The sequence below is a fragment of the Salarias fasciatus genome, chromosome 20 (genome assembly GCF_902148845.1).
Source record: "Salarias fasciatus chromosome 20, fSalaFa1.1, whole genome shotgun sequence".
Lineage (NCBI taxonomy): Eukaryota > Metazoa > Chordata > Actinopteri > Blenniiformes > Blenniidae > Salarias > Salarias fasciatus.
The window spans coordinates 5,731,237-5,758,475 of NC_043764.1; the positions used below are offsets into that span (position 1 = coordinate 5,731,237).

The 27,239-nt window shown below is 44.4% G+C and overlaps 2 protein-coding genes across 2 annotated transcripts; both read left to right on the forward strand.

Moving 5' to 3' along the window:
- Positions 1–11,923: 11,923 nt before the first annotated feature.
- Positions 11,924–16,652, forward strand: LOC115408505 (taste receptor type 1 member 1-like). Its single transcript, XM_030119312.1, has 6 exons — positions 11,924–12,105; positions 12,604–12,892; positions 13,010–13,735; positions 14,896–15,102; positions 15,377–15,497; positions 15,724–16,652. Exons 1-6 carry the CDS (start codon positions 11,924–11,926, stop codon positions 16,650–16,652), a joined length of 2,454 nt encoding a protein of 817 aa, XP_029975172.1.
- A 6,062-nt stretch (positions 16,653–22,714) lies between these two features.
- LOC115408506 (taste receptor type 1 member 2-like) lies at positions 22,715–26,837 on the forward strand. Its single transcript, XM_030119313.1, has 6 exons — positions 22,715–22,896; positions 23,026–23,332; positions 23,432–24,157; positions 25,036–25,242; positions 25,566–25,686; positions 25,909–26,837. Exons 1-6 carry the CDS (start codon positions 22,715–22,717, stop codon positions 26,835–26,837), a joined length of 2,472 nt encoding a protein of 823 aa, XP_029975173.1.
- The last annotated feature ends 402 nt before the right edge of the window (positions 26,838–27,239 follow it).

The window sequence follows — 27,239 nt, forward strand, 5'->3', positions numbered from 1 at the left end:
GTGTGGCATCACCCGTTCGAATATGGTGCTTAATTATGCCAGTGCGACCTCTGTCCTCTGCATCTTTACTGAATACAGCTGAATATTTCTGGAGCAGTGATTTCAAAGACTGTAGTTGAGAAGGTGAGAGTTGTTTTTCATTCAACTGCACAGGAGGAGCCACATCAATCTGAGGGAGGGTTGCACAACATGTTTCATCACTTGGCACAATATCAACAGAGGAAGCAGAATGAAACTCACCCAAGTGTTGGCCAGAATACAGTTCAATATCATCTCTGGAGGGATTTAAGAGCCGAACCACAGTCGTGCCGTTTTGAACTTCACTGAGGGAGTGTGCCATAATTACATCACAGGTTGGGTTAGGCATAAGAACACCGCAGTAGTCAGTTGGGACAGGTGAAGCGGGTGTAGCTGGTGAGACACTGGCCGTGATGAGGGTTTCACTCATTGCTGGTATTTTGGTGGGAGCTAGTACAGACACATTACAGCAAGCAGCCACTTCATGCCCTTTTGGTAGTAGAGGAACTGTGACATCCCACAGTTGCAGTTCCTTATGTTTGAGATCAAGGAGGGCATGATGTTTTTCGAGGAAATCCCAACCCAAAATAACTGGCTGGTAGGCACCTCTGAGAACTTCAAAGTCATGCTGCCACAAGTGTTTCCCAAGTCTGATCCCAATAGTTAATTTGCCCAAGATATCCAAGCGCTGTCCATTGACTGAGCGTGCTGTGGCAGATGAAGCTAACATTGGACGTTTCTTCAGAGCTGGATGTGCATTCCGAAAGTCTTCACTAACAATGGACATGAAAGAACCAGAGTCAATTAAAGCACACGATTCAATGCCTTCAACAATAGCACAGATGTTAGGAGAAACACAATGTTCAGATGGAGCACACTTGACATCAGGTAGCCGTTTGGAAGAATTGTTCTGGGGCTGTGATGTCAAAGCTGATGTTTGCCCCGCAACAGCAGCTAATTGAAGTTTCCCTGGTTGTCAGTGCTGGAGCGTGTGCGTCTGTCAGGAGACTGGAAGCGAACACTGGTCCTTGGATGTGGACTCACATCTCTGTATCGCTGACCCGCAGGACTTGGACTGCGTCTGTTAGCATCATTGTCACGGCGACCATACCCAGAAGACGAGTAAGACGAGTGTGATGGGGAGTGGTGTTGATCACGTCTGTCGAGACGTCCATACTCACGATGTCTGCGATGGACAGGTGAAGGTGAACGGCATTCATAATATGACTCTGGACCACGATCATAATACTGGTTAGGTGAGTAATGGCGTCGAGGAGGATGGCTGGTATCTGATGGTGAAGGAGAGGCACCACGGGCATTGTGTCGGTAATCATCATATCTGCCACGCCCGGAGTCCAGACGCTGAGCAAGGTAACCCTGCTTCTCATGCAGTTGTTTCACTTCCTGTTGCAGGTTGGCTACTGTAAGCGTCAGCTGCTCAACTGCATGTAGGAGTTTGTCATCAGTGGGTTTAGGATAAATCACAGCCACATGTTCAGCACGCTGAGCATAAAGGGATCCTGGTGTGGTCAGTTGCAGTGCTGCACGTGCTCTTTCACAACGACTTGCAACACGAAGGGCCTCATCCAAGTCTGCAGCGCCCATTTCATGGATTTTAGGTTGTAAAGTGCCAGCAACAAAGCGGCGAAATTTTTCACCTTCCAGTGCATTGTGGTCATAGTTCGGGAACGCCTCAAGCACAAGACGAGTAATGTCAGCACTGTACACATCCAAACTTTCACCTGGTTTACGAGGTCGGGCAGTCACATGTGTTTGAAAGAATGGCAATGAGTATCTACGTCCAAAAACATCCTGGAGTTTGTCTTTTACTGAATCATAGTCTCTCTGAATTGATGGTGATAGGCTATCCCAATACAGAAATGCAGCATCAGCAAGACGAGTGGGGAGAATGGAAGCCATTACCGTAGTCAAATCTGCGTCCTTGGTAGTCATGGCTTGCACTGCCACTTCAAAACGCCGAGACCAACTCGTGAAGGATTCAGTCCCATCACCTTTGAAAACAGGAGGAAGCTCAATCTTGAGGGTGCCAGCAGGTGAGGGCAAAGGGGGGCAGCATTTCTTGAAGCATCCACAGATCTCCGTTGCCGTGTGGGGGAGGGTTGCCGCGGACGTACAACATCACTCTCATCAGCGGACATGGCAAAGCAAAAGAAAAAAAAAAGTCCCCTCAAAAGTCACAAAAGTGCATCAAAATAGAAAAAAAGACTGCAAAATGTGTCCACAAAACCTCCTAAAACGTTAAAGCTCCAAAAGAGTACTCCAGCGGGTGTAGCACAAAAAAAAGAGTCCACAGTGAAGTGAATAAAACTCACCCAATGTGCAAAACCACCCAAAAATAGCACCACGCTGCCACCAAATGTAACGTGAGGGTTCAATGGGTGGTGGTCGGCTTACTCTTATAAGGAGTAAACAAAAGGAAGAACACAGAGATGGTCACAAACAGCTTTTTACTTTAATCGCACTTTCCCTCCACTACATACATCACACTTCCTCAACCCTCTCGTCATTCATCACATGTTCCCACTGACCAATAACCAGCCAGAAGCATTTGAACTACCAAACTCATCTAAAACTCAAGGGGGCGCCACACCTCTGCCAATATCCCCATATACAAACATGACAGCATGGAAATAAATGTAGAAACAATAAACACAGATTTCCAACAAGATACAAGAACCATCTTGAACATCTTACATTATTATTATTATCATTATTATTATTATCCCATTATGGCTTCTTTCCATAAAAGTTCAATGATAATAATTATGATACTTTTTATTTAGAAGCACCATTCAGATCACTCAAAGTCATTGTACTGAGAAACAGTAAGATAAAATACAGGCAGAGTAGAAAGAACAAAACCGTCAGACTCTGTCTCCCATACTTCTGCTGTCTTTATTAATAATAACAATAATAATAATAATAATAATCATGATAATAAACTATTTGTACAACACCTTTCTATTTCATCCCTACTGACTGCCAGAGGCGGTGCTTAAAGCACTGGAATGGTCCCTTCGCACATGCGTAGTTTGAGTATGTACACCAACAATCGTCACTCGTGACCGCTGGGTTCCACTGACGGGACGAGCCTGTACGGCGTCATGATGCACCATCACTGGGAGCCTTGTGACATTCGAGGTCGGAGCTGCTGATGCCCTCCAAAGGCTGTGACGTGTTGCGGTCCCGTTCACCTGACTCGGCAGCGCTGCGCGTCACCTGTGATGAGAGATTCATTCATACCTTCGGCAGACGGTAAGGTTGCTGAATCTACTATTCCTCATGGTGAGTGATGGGGGGAGCTGCTGCTCCCCCCGGGCTTGTTTACATGACGACTGCGGCCGTTGCGGCGTGGTCGGTAGTAGCTTGGGGCTCAGGGACGCTGCTGGTGTTCTCCCCCAGCTTCAGGTAGCGAGCAGCAATCTGTCTGATGTGTTACTGTGCTTCTGACTGTTGTGCAGCCGCCTTGAGTTCCACGCTGAAGAGGCTTGCCGTGGCTGCTGGCTTGGGCTTATTGCGCCGACAGGCGTGCCGCCGCGGCTGGCGGAGCATGGCGGGTGGCGGCATACGGCTGCTAGCTTGGCTGAGCAGCTAGCCTGTGATGTGTGTTTTGGTGGAGGAGGCCCAGCCGCCTCTTGCAACTGACTGCTGCGTGGTTTTCTGTTCTGTTGTGTCACCGCTGCTCCGGCGGATGACGTCGCAGCTGGCGGACGGACGGGGGGCCGCCGTTGCCGCTGCCACCGTGGTGGGCGCGGTCCACGGCGGGTGTTAGCATGCAGTCGGTAGCGCACGGCTCGGCTGAGCGGCTGGTCAGTGATGTGTGTTGCGGGCAGGGGGCACTGCCCCCGTGTGCACCAGCCATTACATGCTCGTGGTTATCACGTGCACCCCCGCTCCGGCGGGGGACACCACCACTAGCAGGCGGAAGAAGTCGCCACCCTGTTCTCTGGCATCTACGTTGTTGTGCAGGCCAGGGGTGTATCTCTGTTTTTGAGCCTGCAAGGCAGACAGTGCAGGAGGCTGCTAAGCACTCTGGGTTGGCTCTCTGAGCTGCTGGCCCGGTGATTGCGCTGCACCCCCACTCTGGTGGGTGGCGCTACTGTGGGGGCTGATGGAGGAGGGGGCTGCTGCACAACCGTTCCTCCTCCTGGACGGAGCTCTATTCGTGCGCGCCTCGCTTGGCTTGTCGGCATGATTTTTGCTGATTGCGGTAGGGCTGGCATTGGCTGGCTCTGGGTTAGAGGCCGCATGTGCTGCTTACCCTGCTGTTGGACCCCGCGGTGGCAGTCGCCACGTGATGAGTGTTGGTTTGGGCACTGCCAGTGCCACTGTTGTGTTCTTCCGCTTATTGGTGCATGCTTTGGAGCAAGGCGCCTCTGGTGAAGGGGCAGGAGGGAAAGGGCCCTGCTGTGCCACCGTTCCCTCCCCTGAGCGTAGTGCAACTACCCCTTGTTGGCCTTGCCGTCGTGCGCCGGCTGTGTAGGCGGTGTATGCCCCCTTCTTCAGCGTATTGCACTAACCTTGTCTCCTGACCCTCTGACACTGTGGGTGTCGGTTCGGCTGTGTCCACCCCTGCCTCATCCCAGCAGGTGCCGTCTTATGAGACGGAGGGGAGCGGGGGCCGCTCCCTCTCCCGGATGTGGCTCCGCTACTTTGCTGATATGGTGACGTTGCATTGGCTGTGCAGGTGACGTGTGCTCCCTTCCCGCAGCTTATCGCCCTGGCCCCGTCTTGTCCTACCGAGCCCCACTCTTGGTGTCGGCCCTGAGCCTCTAGCTGGTGACGGCCGTGCTTTGCCTTTCCCAGGCTTGTACGGACCCTGTTTGTGGTGTAACGAGGCCAGCATAGGGCGGTGGCCGCGGTTCCCACCGTGGGGTCCATTCCCCTACTGGGCGTAGCATCGGCCGGGCTTCATGGGCAGGCCCGCCTGTTGATGGCTGGCCTCCCAGTGGCGTTGTGGACGGTTGGCTTCCTGTCTGGCTGGCCTGCAGGTTGTGTGCCTTCAGGGGCCTCAACGCACTGACGGAATCCATCTCCTGTTGGAATCCTCCGCCAGGGGGGTGGTGCCTCCATGGGGGATATGTGCGCTGGGGTTTGCTTAGGAGGTGGCCACTTTCCACCTGACCTCCCCAGAGCTGTTGGCCTCTGGGCCACGAGGCGCTCGTGCACTCTTGGCCACAAGTCCTTCAGTGGACGTTCCCGCCTGCCCCTCTCCTTGGTCGACGCCCATCACAGTGCTTTAGAGGGGTGCACACACGGCTGCTGGTGGCCCCCTACTGGCCGGTGCGGGCCTGGTTTCCTCTGCTCCACCGGTTGTTCCACAGCAGACCATGGCGCCTTCTCAGCAGGAGGGTCCTGCTGTCTCAGCACGGTGGCCGGGTGGGACACCCCTGTCCTCACCGTCTCTGTTTTGCACCTGGCGACTGAGGGGCCCGGCTCACTGGTGAGCAGCTGTTCGGAGTCTGTCGGGCGAGCCGCCTCGGATGCTCGGGCGCCATCTACTGGCGGGTGTATGATAGTGGGTTGCACAGTGGTGCAACGGCCATGGGGAGGATCCGGTGCCCTGCCCAGTTCTCCGTGGTCCTGGACTTTTGCAGTCTTTGAACGTAGCCCGGTCCCCATTCACCCTGGCAGTGTATGTGGCGGAAGTGCCAGCCGGCAAGCATGGTTGCAGGCAGTGTGATTGGGGACCACACTGTGGTGTGGGCTTTCCTCAGGGGGGCTCTGAGGCTCACCCCCCCTGGAGCCCGCGGGCACCCACCTCGGATCTACATCTGTTGCTGGAGAGTTTGTGTCAGCCTCCCTTGAACCTCTGACTGCAGCAGAGTTGCAGTTTGTGTGTACGTAAGACGGCATTTATGCTGGCCGTTACCGCGGCATAGCGTGTGGGGGTACTGCACGCTCTTTCTATTTGCCCGTTATCTACAGTGGCCCTAGGCGGGGCTCTGCTCTTTCTAGGCAGTGCCTGTCCCACTGGGTTGTGGACACCATTTGCCATTCCTATTAGGCCGCAGGGCGGCCTCTGCCCGAGGGTGTGCATTGCCGCTCCACCAGGGCGGTGTCCACGCCATGGGGTGCCCTGACGGGGGTGCCCCTGGGCGAGTTATGGGCTGTCGCTGTCAGGACGATGCCTGGCACCTTTTCCAGGTCCTACAGGTTGGCCATTGGGCCTCCGCACCCACTGCGGTTGGTACTGGGCCCTGCAGAGGCTTCCCAGTGGGGTTGGTCTCTGGGATTCCTCGTGACTAAGTTGGCATACGTCATTCCAGTGCTTTAAGCACCGCCTCTGGCGGTCAGTAGGGATGAAATAGAACGAGAGTTACGAATGTAACTACGGTTCTGTGAATCCCGGATGACCGCCAGAGCGCTCTGTCACTCAGAATCCTCGTGGTCATGCGAGAAGATTCTGTAGGAACCGAACTGGGTTCTCCCGTGGGAATTTATAGTAATTCCTGGGTCACCCAGGGGTCACGAATGACGATTGTTGGTATACATACTCAAACTACGCATGCACGAAGGGAACATTCCAGTGCTTTAAGCACCGCCTCTGGCGGTCATCGGGGATTCATAGAACCATAGTTACATTCGTAACTCTCGTTCTAGGTCATTGTGTCACAAAGTGCTTTACACAAACATAAATAACAAGGAATAAAAACACAGAGCAGAAAACACAAAAACAGGAAAAGAAACAACAATATCACAGAAAAGCGAGACTAAAGAGATGAGTCTTGAGCTGCTTTTTAAACGAGTCGACAGAGTCCGCTGATCTTAGACCAATTGGGAGGGAGTTCCAGAGAGTGGGTGCCACCATTTCAAACGTGCGGTCACCTTTAGTTTTCAGTCTCGAACAAGGAACTACCAGCAGGCCCTGATCAGAGGACCTCAGGGACCTGCTGGTAACATAAGGCTGTAACAAATCTGAGATGTAAGCCGGTGCCTGGCCATGCCGAGCTCTGTACGTGACCACAAGGATTTTATATTGTGTTCGGAACTTAATGGGGAGCCAGTGGAGAGTAAACAAGATTGGAGTCACGTGGGACGTCCTGGGGGTCATGGTCAGCAGTCTGGCAGCGGCGTTTTGGACCACTTGCAGGCGATCCAGAGACGCTTTGCTGACACAGGTAAACAGCGAGTTGTAATAATCCAGGCGTGAGGATACAAAAGCATGGATTAGGATCTCCATCTCAGCTTGAGACACAATGGGCCTGAGTTTGGCTATGTTCCTCAACTGGAAAAAGCAAGAACGAATCAGAAGTTTCACATGTTGATCGAGAGTCAGAGCCTGGTCCACAGTGACACCAAGAATTTAACGGACGGTTTAATCAAGGAGGTGTGGAGACATAAGACATCTTTGATCCTAGGCACAAGACTAGGAGGAGCAGAGTTAGGAAATTCAGTTTTATCAGAATTTAGCTTCAGAAAGTTATTAGCCATCCAGTTTTTTATCGCTGCCGCACAGTCACTTAGAACTGACAGTAGAACTGACAGTGAGGCAATGTTGCGGGGTGTGAAGGAAAAATACAGCTGGATATCATCAGCATAGCAATGATAAGAGACACCTTTAAACTGATTTATTATTTGCCCAAGAGGAAGCAAATACAAGGCAAATAGACTGAACCAAGGACTGAGCCTTGAGGCACACCACAGCAGAGAGGTTCAGATGAGGAGGCGAAGTTACTAACAGAAACAGCACAGCTCCTGTCAGAGAGGTAGGAGGAGAACCACTGCAGGGCTGTCCCCGTCACACCCACCCAGTGAGCAAGTCTCTCTATCAGTATGCTGTGGTCCACTGTATCAAATGCTGAGCTGAGATCCAACAGCACCACCATCGAACAGTCACTGCGCATCAGGAGGTCATTAGAGACTCTAAGAAGGGCCTGACTGAAACTTATCAAAAATACCGTGATCATCTAGGGCAGTTGTGAGCTGGATCGCGACCACTTTCTCCAAGATTTTTGACAAAAAAGGCAGCTGGGAGATGGGCCTGTAGTTCTGAGGCAGAGAAGAGTCCAGATTTGATTTCTTGAGCAGAGGCTGAATAACAGCACCTTTGAAACTAGCAGGAACACAACCAGATAACAGAGAGGTGTTAATTATAGAAAGCACCGCAGGACCAATTGACCCAAGAACATCTTTAAACAGAGATGTTGGAAGGACATCAAAAGAGCAAGAAGAAGTTTTCATACGATTAAACACGTCAGAGAGTTGATGCAGGGTTATAGGAGAAAAGCTCTCCAGGATAGACTGCCGAGAGAACCAACAACCAGAGGGGGCTGGAGAGGGGACAATATTTTATCTAATATCATTAATCTTGCCTAAGAAAAAAGAAAGAAAATCCTCATCAGAATATATTGGTACCGTGGGTAAAGCTGGGGTAACAATATTACCAATAGTCTCAAATAACACTTTGGAATTACACCGGTTATTCCAAGCCTGGAGAAATATGCAGTTCTGGCATCCTTCACAGCATTATTAAAAGATGTTAAAAGTTATTTTAAAGAAGAAAAGTGGACATGCAGTTGAGAGGATTTCCATAGGTGCTCAACCCTTCGACAGTCTCTCTTCAGCGAGCGAATACTGTCATTAATCCAGGGGGCGGGCTTGGTTGCGGGGGCCCGTCTTGTTTTGAAAGGGGCCACATCGTCCAGAACAGTACGGCAATGATCATTAAAAGAATGTGCCAAGGTGTCAACATCACAGTCTACATCAGAATCAAAACAAAATGCAGCAGTAAATTTTCCTGCAGAGAGGTGGTTAAGGATGCGAGAGCATATGGTAGGTCGGCAGGGTAAGGAATCCAGTGATTTTCAGTTCATCAGTCCTTTTGTTTGTGGCTTACTTTCTTGTTTTTTTCACATGTGATAAACCTGCTATTTCTTGTGAACTGATCCAGTCCAAAGCTGACCTGTGTGAACACAGATAATTGACTGTTGTTTTTTTTTTCTTTTTCCTTGTGACATCTTGTTTTATTCAACCATCCTGCTTTCTTAGGTATCAGGTATTGCCCCCCTGTTGTTTGTCTTTTTCTTTTGGATTTCAGTACCTGTTTGGCCCACTTTTAGTCCTCCGTTTTGTTTTTGTTTTGTAAAATTACTAAACTGACTTACTCAACGATAATTCTGGGTTACTCAAGTTACATTTTTCATCTACTTTATGTTGCTCCTCCAAGCTGAGCCGGGTTGTAACAAACAAACACATGTCAAACAAGTCAATAGGAAAATATCAATGTAGTTCAACATAATTCCCTAATCTAGACTTGATCAAGACATAAAAATCACATGCCCATGGGTGTTATTTTTTATGAAGCAGCTGCCGTAATTCATTTGCTCACGATTTTTAAAAAAATGTTCAAACCACAATAGTGCTGGACAGAATTTCAATATCAATATATACCGCGGCATATTTTTATTCAATAACGGTGATATGAGTTTTAAACAAAATTTCGATATAGTGCATTACAGTATGCATTTCACAAACACTAATTGCTGTTCACGGCACCGCTGATTCAAGCCAAACAGAAAGCGCTGCAAGAGAGTGATCAGTGCTCTGCACGCCACAGCTGGCCGTCCTCAGCTCAGGCTACAAGCTAGCTCCACCACGGTAAGTTTGAGCTCCAAAATGAGAACTCGTGATGTAAACGCGACTGAACAAGCTTCCACAAGCTAATTTGTGGACACGAAATAATAAATCGTGTGCATGAAATAGTAATTCGTGGCCACCAATTAGGTATATCATTCACTGAACAGTCCAGTAAAGTTAGCAGCATGTTGACAGATGCGGACTTTCGGTCTCAATAACTCTTTTACAAAATGTCAGTAACATACAAAGGGCACCTCCATCCCATCATTATGAGGTGGACTACATGATACAAGCTCATTTTTAGTAAAAGTATCTGTCTATCAAGCATCAGAAACAATATTGATTTATATGAGCAGCCGTCCTGCTGCGAGGTTAAGGGACCGTCTACAATTTACAAGACGCTACAACAGTGAAGACAAATACCACAAAAAAAAACAGTACAGGGATTCACTGCAGTGTCACCATAATCACTACAACCTTAAAGGGGCTGTATAATGCAAAATTCACTTTTTGTATGTTTTAACCTTGTGATATAGTTATGTACTCACCTAAAACACCCCCAAAGCGTTTTTTTCCTCCGTGCCTGCATGTTTAAGCTTTCCTCCTGTTTGTGCTGCTCAGAGAGGCAGCCCCTCCCGCACCCGTGAAAACGCTCTGTTTTCCCACGTTGACGTCACACTGTAAAGACGGCTCCCCTGAGCCCCCCTCCCGCAGTCAGTCCCGCAGGCAATCAGCGTTGCTGCTTTTTGTAACTCCGATTTCGAGGATAAACTTTGACCATCGTCTGAAAGCAACAGTTAAGCAAGAGCAAGAGTCTGAAGGGTCTGAAGGGTCTGAAGGGTCTGCGCTTGGTGAGTTTTTCACAGGAAAAGACGTTTTTGCACGTGGAGAAGCTAGAGCTAAAGAGCTAAAGCTAGCTAGCGTATTTGTTTTGAAGCGCTGATTGGTTGAAGTACGCTGTCAGTCAAAGTCCACAGGGGGAGAGGCGGGATTTTCAGTGAAACGGAACGTTTTCTCTTCCGGGTTTCAGAATTAGCCCCAGAAAATCTTTTATTTCACACAAAATTACTTTTCCTTAGCGCCATAAATAAACTATTACCATGTTCGAGCCAATTCTAGGGTTTGGACTAGCTAAAAAAGCATGATACAGCCCCTTTAAGTAATTCTGTACTTAACCTTAGTAATTCTGAGCACTTTTATTTTTCTTCCTGGTTGAAGCACCTTTGTTTGAATCTATAACAATAACATAACTGTATTTAAGTGTAAAGTTAAAGCTATTTATATTGAAAAAGGTGAAACTTGTGTTTATTTGACAGTGATTTCATATTTCTTAAAAAAAGGTAAATATTTAATTTATTGTAGTTTTTATTTCTAAAATTTTATACTGGAGGAGCTTCCTGGATAAATAGTTTCTAGTTTTACAGGTAGTACATTATGTACATGATTCTTAACAGTTTTTCTGAGGCTTTTGTATTATTTATATCGATATCGGAATTATATCGTATCGACCGAAATTAAGACCTATATCGTGATAAAATTTTTGGCCATATCGTCCAGCCCTAAACCACAATCATACATCCAGGTAATCACATATCTATTAAACATCATGCATTCCCATCCATCCATCCGTCCATTCAAATTCTATGCTGCCTCTCCTTTTCAGGGTCACGGGATGCTGCAGCCAATCCCGGCATACTGTGGGCAATGACAGGATACAGTCTGGACAGGTCACCAGTTTATTACAGGTCATGCATTCATTCCCACATGCATGGAAATTATGACTGAGGCTTTTGCCTCACCAATATATCCTATCTTATGAAAGGTGGAGGCAAATCTTACATAACATCCCACTTGAAAGGGGACTCACCACAATTACATGTTTTTATCTCATTTCTGCTTCTTGGTATTTTTCTAAATAGCTTTATAAACTGATAAAGCCTCTGGGATACAATTTGTGGTGAAATGCTCTTCAAGAAACAACTAAGTCAGCTCACCTGAGAAGATGATTTTTACCTTAACAAATAAGAACATGTACTATCACACTGAAAACTACATTTGTTTACTTTGCTGAGGCAAACCCTTGCTGACAACACAAGCCTGTCACAAGGAGTCAAGACAGATGCAGTCAACCTGCCTGCACCAGTCCACGCCAAACATTTCATGTCATGTTTGCATACAGATTTGTGTTTTTCCACCAACTATTAGAGCTGGTAGTAGGTGTCAGTCTGAGCATTCTCAAAAGTGACAAAGTGATGATTTAGGGTCAGTTGATGCTTCAAAACTAAAACAAACACTGAAGGCAAAGATGAAGTACATTTTGGATTTTCTGTGCCTGCTGGGATGTCTCCTGCTTGTTGTAGCTCGAAACACTGTCCCAACCTCAGAATTTCAATTGGATGGAGATTATTTGCTCGGTGGGCTTTTTGATATTCATCATGTCAGCTCTCCTCTTCATCTCGACAGACCAGAGGCCATCAACTGCACCAGGTGAGTATCATACCTTCTTTTAAGGTTTTAACATACAGCTATTCACAAAAGTCAATCAGATTTTTTAATCCTTCAATTTTATTTACATTTAATACCACAACAGAATGCTTCAAATCAGCGATGACCTAAATCTAGAATGAGCCTAAATAATTCTTCAACAGAGCAGGGTAGTTGTTTTAGGTTTTATACTACTCATATTTGGTGAAAAACATATGATCATATATGAATATGCCAAGATTTACTTGAGACATGAAAACACAACTGCTAGCCACATTTTAAACATTTTTCTTTAACTGACCCTTACTTTGACACAAAACATTCTCAGTGTTCAAACATTTTTAGCACTGCTAGAATGTAAAGGTAATAAAAAAATATTGGCAAATGAGTAATTTTAGGAGATTTTCTCAAATTTCACAGTGAAAGTTCTAAATTTACAGTATTTGTATTGCTGTCCTTTTTTAAAATGCAGTGTTTTCCCCATTCACTTTCTATTTGCAGTCAGCCTTTAATTCTGTCAAGTTATCAAAGGTTTCTGGTGATGAGATTTGCTGTGGAGCAAATTAACAACTCCTCCAGCCTCCTCCCAAATGTATCCATTGGCTATATTCTGTTTGACCAGTGTTCAGAGAGGTATAGCTTCCCAAGCATGCTCAAACTCATCTCAGTGAATGGCCTGATTGATCCTTGGGGTGAGCCACCCAAGAATTTGATGGCTGTGATTGGGAGTTACACAAGCCCTAAGACTGTGAGTGTGGCTCCCCTCTTGATGATGGATCTCATTCCAATGGTAACTTTACCAATTGTTTTCTGCTGTTTCAGCAAACCCATTACTCATTCTGTCACTTCATATTTAGCAATGTATTACCACAGAAAGTAATGATAAATTCTTTCTTTTTTTCACCAGGTCAGCTATGGTGCAGCCAGTTCAGAGTTTTCAGAAAAGAAAGCCTATCCGTCTTTCTTACGAACGGTGCATACCAACAAAGACGTCATTGAAATTATCGTCAGGATTTTGAACCACTTTAAGTGGCACTGGGTAGCTTTCCTATATGATGATAATGATTTTGGTAATAATGGTCAAGAATTATTCACAAGTAAAATTCGAGATACTGATATCTGCCTGGCATATACGAAAGGCCTTGATCATCAAACAGATTACCCCCAAATATTCAAACAGATAGATGCTCTGAGGGTACATGTCATAATTGTTTTTTCTTCTGAATGGACGGCAGAAGTTCTTTTTCAGTCAGCAATACAACAAAATGTCACCAGCAAGGTATGGATTGCAATGGATGCATGGTCCTTAAACCAAAAACTCCCCAAGACAGAAGGAATCAGGAACGTTGGGACTGTGCTTGGACTTGCTGCTCCTGCGACGACGATACCAGGCTTCAGTGATTTTGTCCATTCTGCCAAAGCTGCTGCTCTTTGTGAAAATGCAGAGCAAGAGACATTTTGCAATCAAGTTTTCAACTGCAGTGGGTTGAGTGCTGCAGATGTCATTGATGCAGACGGAAGTTTCTCTTTTACTGTTTATGCTGCTGTGTACTCCATCGCCCACGCCTTACACAAAACATTACAATGCAAAGTTGGCAGATGTAATGACAATATCACGGTGTACCCACACATGGTAAGCATGCAAATATTTAATTTGATCCTTTGCGTTGGTTTATGTGAACATTAAAAACATCAGTCATATAATTGGATCAGAATTCATTTGTGAAGTCTGAGGCTCATATCAAGTTTCACTTGGAAGGCCAAGCCTGTGTGCCAACCAACAAAAAGCATTTGTGTTGGCGCCATCAGAGGTTGATCCAGTTGAGCAGGTGAAACATAGTATTGTTTCAAATCCTTGAAATGTGACATTTTATGTTTATTAAAACTGAATTCAAATTGAACTGAAATAGACAAATGCAATAAAAACAAAATTTGGGCCTTCCAGCAGTCTAGTTTGATATTTTTGAACTAACCCAATCATGGGTATTTATAATCCTTTCAATGACAACTGCTTTACTTTGTAGCTTGTCAGTTAAAGTGTCTCTGAGGATGGTGGGTTTATGAAGTATTTTCTCCCATCACCACCCCACGCAGGCCTTTCACAACCACACAGTGCATTAGCAGGTCAGAAGGCCCTGCATGTCCAACCGATATAATGTAATCACGAAGAAGTGAAGAAATGATTGACAGCATTGTAGATCGGTTAAAGGAGAACTATGCAAGTTTTGCTCTCGCGCTCCCCCTACTGGTCTGCTGTGAAAGCTCACTGTCATAAAGGTTCGCTGCATCACCCTCCGCCCCCACCCTCTCCCTCGTGTGCAGTGACCGTCCCTGTCCCGTTTCCTTTTTTACGCTCATCAGACAAAGGTTTTTTCTGTCTTTTTGGTCCTGCCATCCGTGAGCACCTAAGGGTGGCGTTGCTAACGCTAGCCAGGGTTTCATGTTTGTTACACGCGCTTTTACTTGTACTCCCGTATGAGTGCCGTGAAGCAGGTTTGTTCTCGTGAGATGTACTCGGGTCGGTCCCTATGAAAGTTGCAAGTGCTGTTTTCAGGACACAGACACCAGGGGGAGTGGAGGGACTGGCGAATCGCCGTGACAAGTCTTTGTTTACCCCCACAGGGATTCTGAAAAACATTTATTGAGGTAAAAAAGTTGCATAGTTCTGCTTTAAAGTTATGCGATCTGCAAACAAAAACAGATAGTCGGTGATCTTGTGACCTGAAAAGCATATTCAATCAAAAAATAAACCCTTTATATTCACCTACAAGTGTTCTTTATTTCTATTTTCAGGTCCTGGCAGAGCTGAAAAAGTCAAACTTCACACTTTTAAATCAAACTATACACTTTGATGAAAATGGTGACCCCAACTATGGATTCTACTTTATCGTCTTTTGGAACCACAACGGTGAAGCACAGGAAGTCGGATATTATGAATTTTTCCCACCGTTCCATTTTGTCATCAACAGCAATGAAATCCAGTGGCATACAAATGGAACTGTAAGCACCCCCCCCCCTCCCCCAAGTCAAATTAAAACTTCCGTACTTCTGAATGACAGTACTTTGTTTCATGATTCCACACCTCCGTGTGTGCATGGATGACAGTACAAAGACTTTTTTTTTGGCATACCTATAGCAGTCAAATCCATCCACTGGGCAACAAAATAAATTTGTGGTTTATTTGTTTTCACAAATATTGTGCCCTATTTTTTTTTTCCTGAGCCAAAATCTGAGATAAAATCTTTCTTGTGTTCCAAATGATTGCCTCCAATAGGTTCCAACTTCAGTTTGCTCCCAGGAGTGCCCTGTAGGATACAAGAAAAAACAAGAAGGAATCCACAAATGCTGCTTCAGCTGTGAAATCTGCCAAAATGGGACTTTTATCAATGTCACAGGTGAAGTATTATACAACAAAACATCAGCAACAAATGTGTAAACCATGGAAATGCTGGGACCTTTTTCAGACTGTTGTGAGTTGTCTTATCAGGCAAAGATGTTTCACTATTTACTAACTGGCTCAACTCAGGAAAACAAGTATCAATTTAGTAACTGCACATGTAACTTACGGTTTTATTCTGTCATGCCTTCACTAACAGTGTGTCTCTCTGTGTTGTGAAACAGAGGATCCCTACACTTGTGTCTCCTGCACTGATGCTGAATGGTCTGCAGAGGGAAGCACGTCATGCAGCCTGCGGGTGGTGGAGTTTGTACCATTCACAGACCCTGGAGCTGTGGTCATCATGGTTGCTGCCTGGGTCTTGGTGGGACTGAATCTGGCTGTGTCTGTTCTCTTTGCCATCAACTTTAACACACCTGTGGTCAGATCTGCTGGAGGACCCATGTGTTTCCTCATTTTAATCTGTCTCAGTTCAGGTAGTATTAGTGTTCACTTTTATTTTGGTCAGCCAACATCAGCTTCCTGTGTCTTAAGGTTTTTTCCATTTCTGCTGTTCTACACTGTCTGTCTGTCCTGTTTTGTTGTGCGCTCTTTTCAGATTGTCTGTATTTTTAAGATAGCAGCCAAGTTTCCAAAACTTTACAGCTGGTGGATGAAGTATCATGGACAGTGGCTGTTCATCGCTGTGGCTTTTGCAATTCAGGCCCTTTTACTTCTTATTGGATACTCTTGTGATCCTCCTAAACCCTTCAATGAAACATTTTTGTACAGAGACAAAATAGTTCTTGATTGTGACATTAATTTCACGGCAACCTCCACTTCTGTGATCTTCCTTTCATTACTGTGTTTTCTTTGCTTCATTTTCTCCTACATGGGGAAAGACCTCCCAAAGAACTACAATGAGGCCAAGTCGATCACCTTCTGTTTGATCCTGCTCATTATCACATGGATCATCTTTGCCACTGAATACATACTTTATTATGGAAAGTACATCCAGACTCTAAATGCTCTGGCTGTCCTCTCCAGTCTCTACTCTTTCCTTCTGTGGTACTTCCTTCCAAAATGTTCAATTGTCATCTTCCAACCACAGAGAAACACACAGCAGTACTTCCAAGGTCTCATTCAGAGTTACACCAAAACAATCAGCCAGTAGCTGCTTCAATGGACAGGTATGTCTCAAAAAAGAGTAATGCTTCAGGCTATCTTAACGCTTCCTGGAATCTTCAAATCTTTTTCTGCCAGCAGTTAATATATACAGTTCGTCAATGTCTTCACATCCTGTAAATGTTATTCTTAAAAATACAAATCAATTGAGCACTCTTGATGAGGTGCATGCAACTTTTTCCATGTCATAATGGGCCAGGAAGTGATTCAAATTTCTGGGTTTTGCCTTCTTCTCTTCAGGCAATTTATCTTTGACATTTTTTTAATTGTTTTCTCCTCAACAACTTATCTGGGACCAGGTCACAGGGTCAGTAGTCTAAGCAGAGATGCCCATACTTCCCAATCCCCAAACACTTCCTCAAGCTCTTCCGCTGGGATCTTGAGGCGTTCCCTGGCCAGCCGAGAGACATAGTCTCTCCAGTGTGTCCTGAAGACCTCCACAGGGAGGCGTCCACGAGGCTTCCTATAGAGGTGCCCGAGCCACCTCAGCTGGCTCCTCTGGATGTGGAGAAGTAGCAGCTCTACTCCAAGTTCCTCTCTCGTGGCTGAACTCCTCACCCTAACTCCAAAGGAGCCTCCAGCCACCCCACAGAGGAAGCTTATTTCAACTGTTTGTATCCGGGATCTTGTTCTGTCGGTCGTGACCCAAAACTCATGACCATAGGTGAGGGTAGGGGCATAGACTGACCAGGAAATTGAGAGCTTTGCCGTTCAGCCCAGCTCCTTCTTTACCACAACAGACCAATACAACGATCGCATCACTGCAGAGTCTGCATCGATCCGTCTGTCAATGTCACGCTCCATCTTTTCCCCACTCGAGAACAAGACCCCAAGAAACCTGAATTCCTCCACTTGATCAAGGTTCTCTCCACTGACTTGGAGAGGACAGACCACCAGTCGAGAACCATGGCCTCAGATTTGGGGGCGCTTAACCTCATCACCGTCACTTCAAACACAACTGCAAATCACCCCAGTGCATGCTGTCGGTCCAGGTTCAATGGAGCCAACAAGACAACCTCATCTGCAAAAAGCAAAGATGAAATCCTGTGGTCCCCAAACCAGACCCCCTCCAGCCCCTGGCTGCACCTAGAAAATCCGTTCATAAAAATTATGAGCAGAACCGGTGACAAAGGGCAGCCCTGCCGGAGTCCAACATGCACCGGGAACAGGTCAAACTTATTGCCAGCCTCCTACGTCGGTCATACAGAGACCAGAAGGCTCTTAACAAGGGGCCCGGACTCCAGACTCCGTATTCGCGAAACACCCCCCACAAGACACCACGAGGGACATCTTCTCCAAGTCCACAAAACACATGTGAACTGGTTGGGCGAACTCCCATGAACCCTCGAGCAAACTATGGAGGGTATAGGGCTGGTCTAGTGTTCCACAACCAGGACAAAAACCACATAGTTCCTCCTGGATCTGAGGTTCAACTGTCAGTTGAGTTTCTCTCCAGTACCCTGGAATACACTATCCCAGGGAGGCTGAGGAGTGCGATCCCCCCATATCCCCCTCCAGTCCCCTTTTGTTAAAATGGGGAATCACCATCCCAGTCAGCCAATCCAGAAGCACTGTCCAGGACCTCCACACTGGTGAGTTTGGCTTGGGCGATGGACGAGTCCATGTCTGAGGCCTCAGCATCTGCTTCCTTCACAGAAGACGTGGAGACAGGATTGAGGAGGTCCTCGAAGTATTCCTTCCAACGTCCAGTGATATCCTGAGCTGAAGTCAACAGCTCTCCACCTCCACTGTAAACAGTGTTGGCTGAGACCTGCTTTCCCCTCCTGAGGCGCAGGACACTTTGCCAGAATTTCTTCGAGACTGACCGGTAGTCCACCTCCATGGCCTCCCCGAATTCCTCCCAGACCCGAGTTTTTGCCTCCACAACCACTTGGGCTGCAGTTCCCTTGGCCTACCGGTACCTGTCAGTCAGTACCTTCTGGAGTCCCACGAGCCAACAAGGCTCGATAGGACTCTTTCTTCAGCTTGATGGCAGCCCTTAATTTCAGTGTCCACCACCGGGTTTGGGGGTTGCCGCCATGGCAGGCACTGGAGACTTTATGACCACAGCTCCAAGCAGCTGCTTCGACCATGGAGGTGGAGAACCTGGTCCACTTGGATTCAATGTCCCCAGCCTCCCTCGGGATCTGGGAGAAGCTCTCCCAGAGGTGGGAGTTGAAAGCCATGCTGACAGAGGGTTCTACCAGACATTCACAACTGACCCTCACAACACGTTTCGGTCTGCTAAGTTTTTCCGGTTTCTTCCTCCACCAGCGAATCCAACTCACTGTGGTGACCGGCCGACAACTCTGCTCTTCTCTTCACCCAAGTGTCCAAGACACATGCCCAGATGTCAGATGACACAACAACAAATTTGATCATTGACCTCTGACTCAGGGTGTCCTGATGCCAAGTGCACTTATGGTGCCCTGTGCTCGAACATGGTGTCCATTATGGACAAGCTAGCACTCAAGTCCAATAACAGAACACCACTCAGGTTCAGATCAGGGAGGCCGTGCATCCCAATCACCAACCTCAAGGTCTCACTGTCACTGCCCACATGGGCGTTGAAGTCCCCCAGTTGAACAATGGAGTCCCTAGTCCCCACTGTCCAGCACCCTCCCAGGGGCTCCAAGATGGCCGGGTACTCTACACTGCTGTTCGGCCTGTAAGCCGAGACAACAATGAACCTGTGTATATTTAATTTTATCATCCATTGAGTTTTTTCTCGCCTCCCGAAAACATAATCAATAGGCTGGTTTAAAATTGACCTTAACTGACCTAGAATGACTTGGAATGATTGAGATTATTTTCGTGATGTGAGAAACCCCAAAAGTTTTCTCCACTCATTAGACCAACTGGATCATTTCAAGAAGAGACGTGCTCCTGTCTCCCTGTAGGTCAGTTACAAACCCTGAAGCCAAAATTTGCAGCCTGCACAGCAATTTCCAAATAACTATAAATTATTATTAGCTTGATCGGTGATGTGGAAGGAAACTACTGTAATCATATTTTAAGCAATTATCAATTATGATTACTGTATTTATACTGTATTAATAAAACCTTTTTAGAGTTACAATTACATGTACATGCAATGAACTATCGAAAATATACATTTTCAGTTGTCTTTTTTATTTAATTACTAGCCATAATTGTCATCTATTGTAGTGTTCGGACACTTTTGCTTCTTGATTGTGAGCAAGTGAAATATTGTGTTTGCTATCTCTGCTTCAAAGTGTTGTCAATCAAAAATGCAAATCTATTGTCTATGACAAGTAAAATGCATTTGTGTCAAACCAATGAAATGTGGAAGGAACACCAGCACGTACAGCACCCTTTCCCAACACAGTCTGCGTGTGATCAACTGACACTATAACAACAGCTTTGAGTTAACTTCATTGCTTCACTCATATTTTCTGCACTTGTTGCTGTACTGCTTTCATCATTTTGAAATCATTTGAAAATAGAGGGTTTTCTTCCAGGAGTTTTTAACTTTTTCATGTACCAGATCTGCTTGTGGAAATGTGCACACGATTTATCGACAATACATTTGTGTGCAGTATATTTTGATTGTAGTAAAAGACACCTGAGAATTTGAATTTCCTTCTGAATCAATAAAAAATTTAATTTATTGAGTAGGCTGTTTCTATCATAAGTAGACCAGTGGTTTGTTTTGTAAATTGTTTTTGTTTGCTTTGTATGTGACAATTTTTCCTGATATTTTTTGATTCACAGTGTTATTTTTTATGTTATCTCCTAAAATCATCCTAATTAGCCCATTTGGCTTTGATTTCATAGAGTATATTGTCATTTTAGCAAAGCATTTCAAACCCTAAAGGGAGGAATTTCTTTTGCTTGCTAATTTTTATACTATTTTCTTGAATTGATTAGATCTTTCTAGATTATAGTTACAACATGTACTTGTGCTTCTTACAGGTTTATTTGTTGTTTTTCTCCCCCCTACATAAGAAGAGTAAGCATTTATGAAATCTAGAGTACATTGAAGAACTCTGTGGTGCAGTGGTTAGTGCTTTCACCTCTCATTGAAAAGGGTTTGAAGCGGTGGTTGAGTGCCTATCTGTGTGTGGGGATTTTTTTCTTGGTACTTCCAGTATTCAAACACTTCAGAGACATGCACGTCATATTGCTCACTGACTCTAAATTGTCAAATGTGAGACACTTTTGACATTTCCTCCCCTCTAGGCAAGCTATGATATTTCAGTACAATTTGCACATTCATTCATAGTTCAGGATGTTTTCTTGTAACATGAATCATCACAATGTGTTTAAGTAGTGGAAATATGATTGTTTTCAAAAGAAAAAAAAGTGATCAAGTGTCTCAATTTGCCCCAGGCCCGGTGTAAAGTGAGACAGAACAGAAAAATCAAAGGTTTAAAGTGAAACAGCTCTGGTAATCTGATACACTTACTTTTTCCCCTTAAAAAGCGATCATAAGCACACATGTTGAAGCAGTAATCCTCCTGACAGCTAACTTGATCACTACACATTGTAGAACTAATGTCAGACTAGTAACATAATTATGGGGATTGGTCAATGAGCATTTTTTTCTCAACACTTGAAATCACTCTGAACAAAATCACAATCAACTTAAATATTGAAAAATATTTATTTATGAAGTGGACGGACCATGTGGGTCATCTGCCATGGCAGGCTCAGAGTTAGGTGCAAACTCTTCATCAGAGAAAATATCTAGGTTATATGAGGAAAATCCCAGTGGCTCCCAATCCTGAAAAGATATTCTGTGGTGTCACTGCTGACATGAAGGCCTCATTCACAAGTCCTGAAATCTGGTAGATGGAGACTTTTATGCAAGGGTTAGAGCTCATATAGCCATCCATGGCTCAGCTGTAGTGGGTCGTTGGGTATATACTTTTATTACCATTATTTCCATGATGAGTCAAGGGAACAGCTATATTAACTGCACATCATGCAGTTGTGACATTCGTACACCAAGCCTATAAGATGTTCTGCTAAAATGATAGGCTTCAACAAATGGTGCTGTGACCCGGGTCTTGAACGGGCCATATCCAGTGCAATCGAGGGACTGCATGCAATGGGATGTGTGCAGTGGTATGGTGAGTAGAACAATGCCATTGTTCTTTGCTTTTTCCACAGTTTTGGGAGAGACATGAGCTTTCAGATTATCTAGGAGTATGATGGTCACGGGTGCAGTTCGTGTGCTTTATCAGGTGGTCAAGGAACTCTGTCCAGGTGTCTTCGTTCATCCATCCAGATTGAGTGAGGTGCTCCGTTCGTGAAACAGTCATTAAACCTAACTCTGGGGAAGATGAACATCTGGGGTGCGGCATTTCCAGCAGGATTCACTGCAAACACCACAGTCACTAATTCTCCTCTCTCAGCTGATGTGACAAAACCAACCTGTTTTTTTCCTGTCTCTGTGACAACCTCAATCAAATAGAAAGCTTAGACTTAATGGCATGTACAATCAGTAGGCTTCTGCAGATCTAAAGGTACATGTATTTCTTTTCAGCCCTTTCATTTTTCATGTATCACTTTACCCTAGAGCATTTGTCTCACTTTTCCCCATGGCCACCTTTTCAGAGAAAAGATCCTTTCCAGCATTTCAGAGTAATCTTCAAATAGCATCAGTCACACATTTTTATATGATGCTAGTTCATGAACATGGATGATGTCAGTTGTTCTACCTGAATCAATTTGTTTTAACATAACTTCTGATTAAGTTGGCACAAAAAAAAAATACTTTCACATGTAAAAAACATATTTTTTTAATCAAAAAAACATGTTTACCAAAGAACCACAGGATTCTTTACTTTATAGCCAGGGGGAAATGGGAGGGGCCTGAAAACATTATGTTTACATGGCCACAAATGTGTTCCATTTCATAGATACAGGGGCTGTATCACATTACTCGATGTCTCACATTGCCTCACCTTTCCCTACATGGAAATCATGACTGAGGCTTTTGCCAGTCCCCAGTATATCCAATCTTACCAAAGGCAGAGGCAAAGCTTATCATATCACAACCCAGTACAAAGGGGATCTGTCACAATGATTTATTTTTTTTCTTCTCTGTGTTTTTGGGGGATTTTTATAAATACCTTGACTCAACATGCTGTCCCAGCCTCTGAGTTTTATCTAGAGGGGGATTATTTGATTGGTGGATTTTTTGACATTCATCGTGTTGCTGTTGCTTTTGAAAAAAACAGACCAGAGGCAATTGACTGCTCCAGGTGAATCTTGAGAAAAATCTTCAAGTTGAGAGTCAAGTTGTAACAGATTTTATAGATCTTTGTTGAAGCATGATGGCTTATTGTCTTGACTTGAAGTATTCCTATTTACTGCTCTCTTTGCGTCTTCAGGCATGCCTTCATCCCGTCAAGTTACCGGAGGTTTCAGTTGATGAGATTTTCTGTGGAGCAAATCAACAATTCTACCAATCTCCTGCCAAATGTCCATCTTGGCTATGAAATATTTGACCAATGCTTGGATGCAGAGAGTTTTCCAAGTATTTTGAATCTCATGTCAGCCGATGGCCTGGTTGAACCTTGGGCTGACCCTCAGAGGAACCTGACCAAAGGGCCCAAAGCGATTGCTGTAGTTGGACCTTTCACCAGCACTGACACGCTGACCACGGCACCACTCTTCGTAGTAGATCTCGTTCCTGTGGTAAGATCAACCGTTGTTATTATTCTTGTCCAAACAAATGATCCAAAATGAATACAGCAGTCAACATCATGAAATAATTCCTCTTTTACTCTATCACAGGTCAGTTACGGAGCTGGTAGCTCTGCATTTTCAGATAAAAGTAAATTCACGTCTTTCCTTCGGATGGGACATGCCAATAAAGGCACCATAGAAGTGATTGCTAGCATTTTGCAACACTTCAATTGGCGTTGGGTTGCTTTCCTCAAGAGAGATGATACTTATGGCATTGATGGGCTGGAGCTGTTCATGAAGAGGATTGAGAAAACCAACATCTGCCTGGCCTACACCTACAGTTTGAATGACAACACAAATTACTCCCAAATATTCAAGCAGATTGAGGCACAGAAAGTGAAGGTTATAATTGTCTTTGTTCCAAAACTCACTGCTGAAGCTATTATTGAGTCAGCGGTCCATCTAAATATCACAGACAAGGTGTGGATAGCAGCAGACACCTGGTCTCTCAATAAAAGGCTCCACAAGCTGAAAGGAATCAGGCACATTGGGACTGTGATCGGGGTGTCTCAGCCGGTGATCCCAATCCCTGGTTTCAGTGAGTTTCTCTATTCTACGAGAGGCCGCGTGCTTCATGAATATACAAAACAGAATTTGTTTTGCAATCAAGTTTGTAACTGCAGTGGTCTGTCTCCAGAGGAGGTCATTTCTCTAGACCCAAGTTTTTCCTTTTATGTTTATTCTGCCGTGTATGCCATTGCTCATGCCTTACACAATGCACTGCAGTGTGGAGCTGGTAAATGTGACAGCAACGTTACAGTTTACCCACACATGGTAAGTATGCAGTTATATGTCAGTGTTTTTCCAGAAGTATTAATTGGAACTGTATCCTTTTATTTTTCTAGTTATTGGATTTGATAACTGCATCTCTTCACGCCTTCCAAATTTGCACATCACACAATCACAAGACACTGTTTTAATAGTTGAAGTTGCTAAATACTGCAATAGGTGTAGTTTCATAAGAGCTGAACACCTTCGATTTATATTTTTACCACAATTTTTACCACGTCTTTCTCCAACTTATAGCCCCTGATTGATGCAATTAACTTCAACAATTTTTTTATACATATTATGTGGTGAATTCATTTCAGTCATTAAGTACTTTCTCGCTGCTCCTTCACTCTAGGGTGTTTTAAATTATTAGTTATATTGTCAACCATTCATACACACTCACACATGCTGAAGTCTGCAGTGCAAGGGGCTCAAATCATCAATTTACACCAATCTCCAAGGGGAAGTTCCTCCAATTTTAAGGGATATTAAGGCTAAACACTGTAATGCATGTGTGACTCAAAGGAATCGCAACACTTTTTATGATACTTAAATGGTATTTTGAAGTTATTATTATTATTATTCTTTACTTTGGGTTATATCTATCCAAGTGGGCTGATGTAAAAGTTCCACCAATGGCTTAACTTTTAAAGTAACAATACACTAAAATTCTGAAATGTAATCATTTATATAACACCATGTACCAATAAAGTCAATATTGCCTGGAAAACTCAAAACAGAAATTACAGAGACAAGAAAAAAAGACATAAAAATTGACATTGCACAGACATTGTTTCCCCCTTTCAGTAATATTTCAACAATTTCATCAGTTTAAAATCTGAAGTGACAATAATCATCTTTTCTGTTTATACCCACACCAGATTCTAGCAGAACTTAAGAAGTCAAAATTCAAACTTTTAAATCAAACTGTTGAGTTTGATGAGAACGGTCAACCCAGGTATACATCCTATAGGATAGTTTTCTGGAACAGCAATGGTGATGCACAGGAGGTGGGTTATTATGAAGTATACCCATCGTCACGCTTCTTGCTCAACAGCACTGAAATTCAGTGGCACACTGAAGGAGAGGTGAGTAGACGGATGTTCTGCTCAACAAATATTTTAACTGATTTGTTTGTCTGCTCGGATGTGAGTAAGGTTGACTGCACACATTTGCTTAGCCATACCTGTGACGAGACAAACCACAATATCAGAAAAATAAAGCAGTGGTGATGTTGAATTCGTTGTTTACACGGATGTCTACACATAACATGCAATGTACATTCAAATCCACCACTTTGGGGATGAAGAAAGTACTCTTAAATGTACTGACCTCTACTGGTTTGTTTGCCTCAACACATTTATGTATTCACTTTCCTCCTTCTCAACACTCCTAAATGAATCCTGCACAGGTTCCAACTTCAGTTTGTACCCAGGAGTGTCCTGTAGGATACAAGAAAAAACAAGAAGGGATCCACACATGCTGCTTCAGCTGTGAAATCTGCCAAAATGGGACTTTTATCAATGTCACAGGTGAAGAATTACACAAAAAAACATTACCAGAAGATATGTAACCATGTATATTGCTGAGACGTATTTCGAACTGTTGTTAGTCTTCTTTAAAGGCAATGATGGTTTACCACTCAGGTAATTGACTCAACTCAAATATACAAGTGTCAGCTAAGTCACTGCACATGTAAGGTATTATTTTTTTGCACCTTCATTGACAGTGTGTGTCTCTGTGTTGTGAAACAGAGGATCCCTACACTTGTGTCTCCTGCACTGATGCTGAATGGTCTGCAGAGGGAAGCACGTCATGCAGCCTGCAGGTGGTGGAGTTTGTACCGTTCACAGACACTGGAGCTGTGGTCATCATGGTTGCTGCCTTGGTCTTGGTGGGACTGAATCTGGCTGTGTCTGTTCTCTTTGCCATCAACTATAACACACCTGTGGTCAGATCTGCTGGAGGACCCATGTGCTTCCTCATTTTAATCTGTCTCACTCTTTCTAGTCTCAGTGTGTACTTTTATTTTGGTCAGCCAACAGCAGCTTCCTGTATCTTGAGGTTCTTCCCATTTCTGCTGTTCTACACTGTCTGTCTGGCCTGTTTTGTTGTGCGCTCTTTTCAGATTGTTTTTATTTTTAAGATAGCAGCCAAGTTGCCAAAGCTTTACAGCTGGTGGATGAAATATCACGGACAGTGGCTGGTCATCGCTGTGGCTTCTGCCATTCAGGCCCTTTTACTAATTATTGGATACTCTTATGACCCTCCCAAACCCTTCAATGAAACATTTTGGTACCAAGACAAAATAGTTCTTGATTGTAAAATGAATTTCATGGCAAAGTCAAGTTCAGTATTTTTCCTTTCATTCTTGTGTTGTCTTTGTTTCATTTTCTCCTACATGGGAAAAGACCTCCCAAAGAACTACAATGAGGCCAAATCGATCACCTTCTGCCTGATGCTCTTCATCCTCACATGGATCACATTCATCACCATACACATACTTTACCGTGGAAAGTACATCCTGACTCTGAATGCTCTGGCAGTCCTCTCTAGTCTCTACTCTTTCCTTCTGTGGTACTTTCTCCCAAAATGTTTGATCATTATTTTTCAACCACAGAGAAACACACAGCAGTACTTTCAAGGACTCATTCAGAGTTACACCAAAACAATCAGCCAGTAGCTGCTTCAATGGGCAAATATGTCTCAAAAGACAGTCATGCCTCAGGCTATATTCATACTTCTTCAAATCTTCAAATCTTTGTTTTTCAATAATTGTTTATTGATGTGGATAGTTTCTCTTTATGTGTGGGATTTTTTTCTGCTCTAAACTCAAATGTGCATATATACATTGTATGAAATCATTAGCATTTTTCATTAAAGTTTGTAAAGTTGTCTACAATTGTTGATTTTTCTTTTTCATGTATTATTTTACAGTCCATTTTGTGTCCTCAGTTATGTTGATCCACACAGGAAATAAAGAAGCCACTCCATTGTTTGGTTGTGATGTTGTGCTTCAGGGAGTAGAGTTGAAGGCAATGCTGAGTTATTCATAAAAATGGATCCAAATTATATTTTCATTCAT

Excerpts from the sequence above, each read along its gene's own strand:
- LOC115408505 (XM_030119312.1), top strand. The coding sequence starts at position 11,924 with ATGAAGTACATTTTGGATTTTCTGTGCCTGCTGGGATGTCTCCTGCTT. Across the intron at positions 12,106-12,603 it reads GAGGCCATCAACTGCACCAG|TCAGCCTTTAATTCTGTCAA; the intron begins GTGAGTATCATA and ends TTCTATTTGCAG. Across the intron at positions 13,736-14,895 it reads TCACGGTGTACCCACACATG|GTCCTGGCAGAGCTGAAAAA; the intron begins GTAAGCATGCAA and ends TTCTATTTTCAG.
- LOC115408506 (XM_030119313.1), top strand. The coding sequence starts at position 22,715 with ATGATTTATTTTTTTTCTTCTCTGTGTTTTTGGGGGATTTTTATAAAT. Across the intron at positions 23,333-23,431 it reads TAGTAGATCTCGTTCCTGTG|GTCAGTTACGGAGCTGGTAG; the intron begins GTAAGATCAACC and ends ACTCTATCACAG. Across the intron at positions 24,158-25,035 it reads TTACAGTTTACCCACACATG|ATTCTAGCAGAACTTAAGAA; the intron begins GTAAGTATGCAG and ends TACCCACACCAG.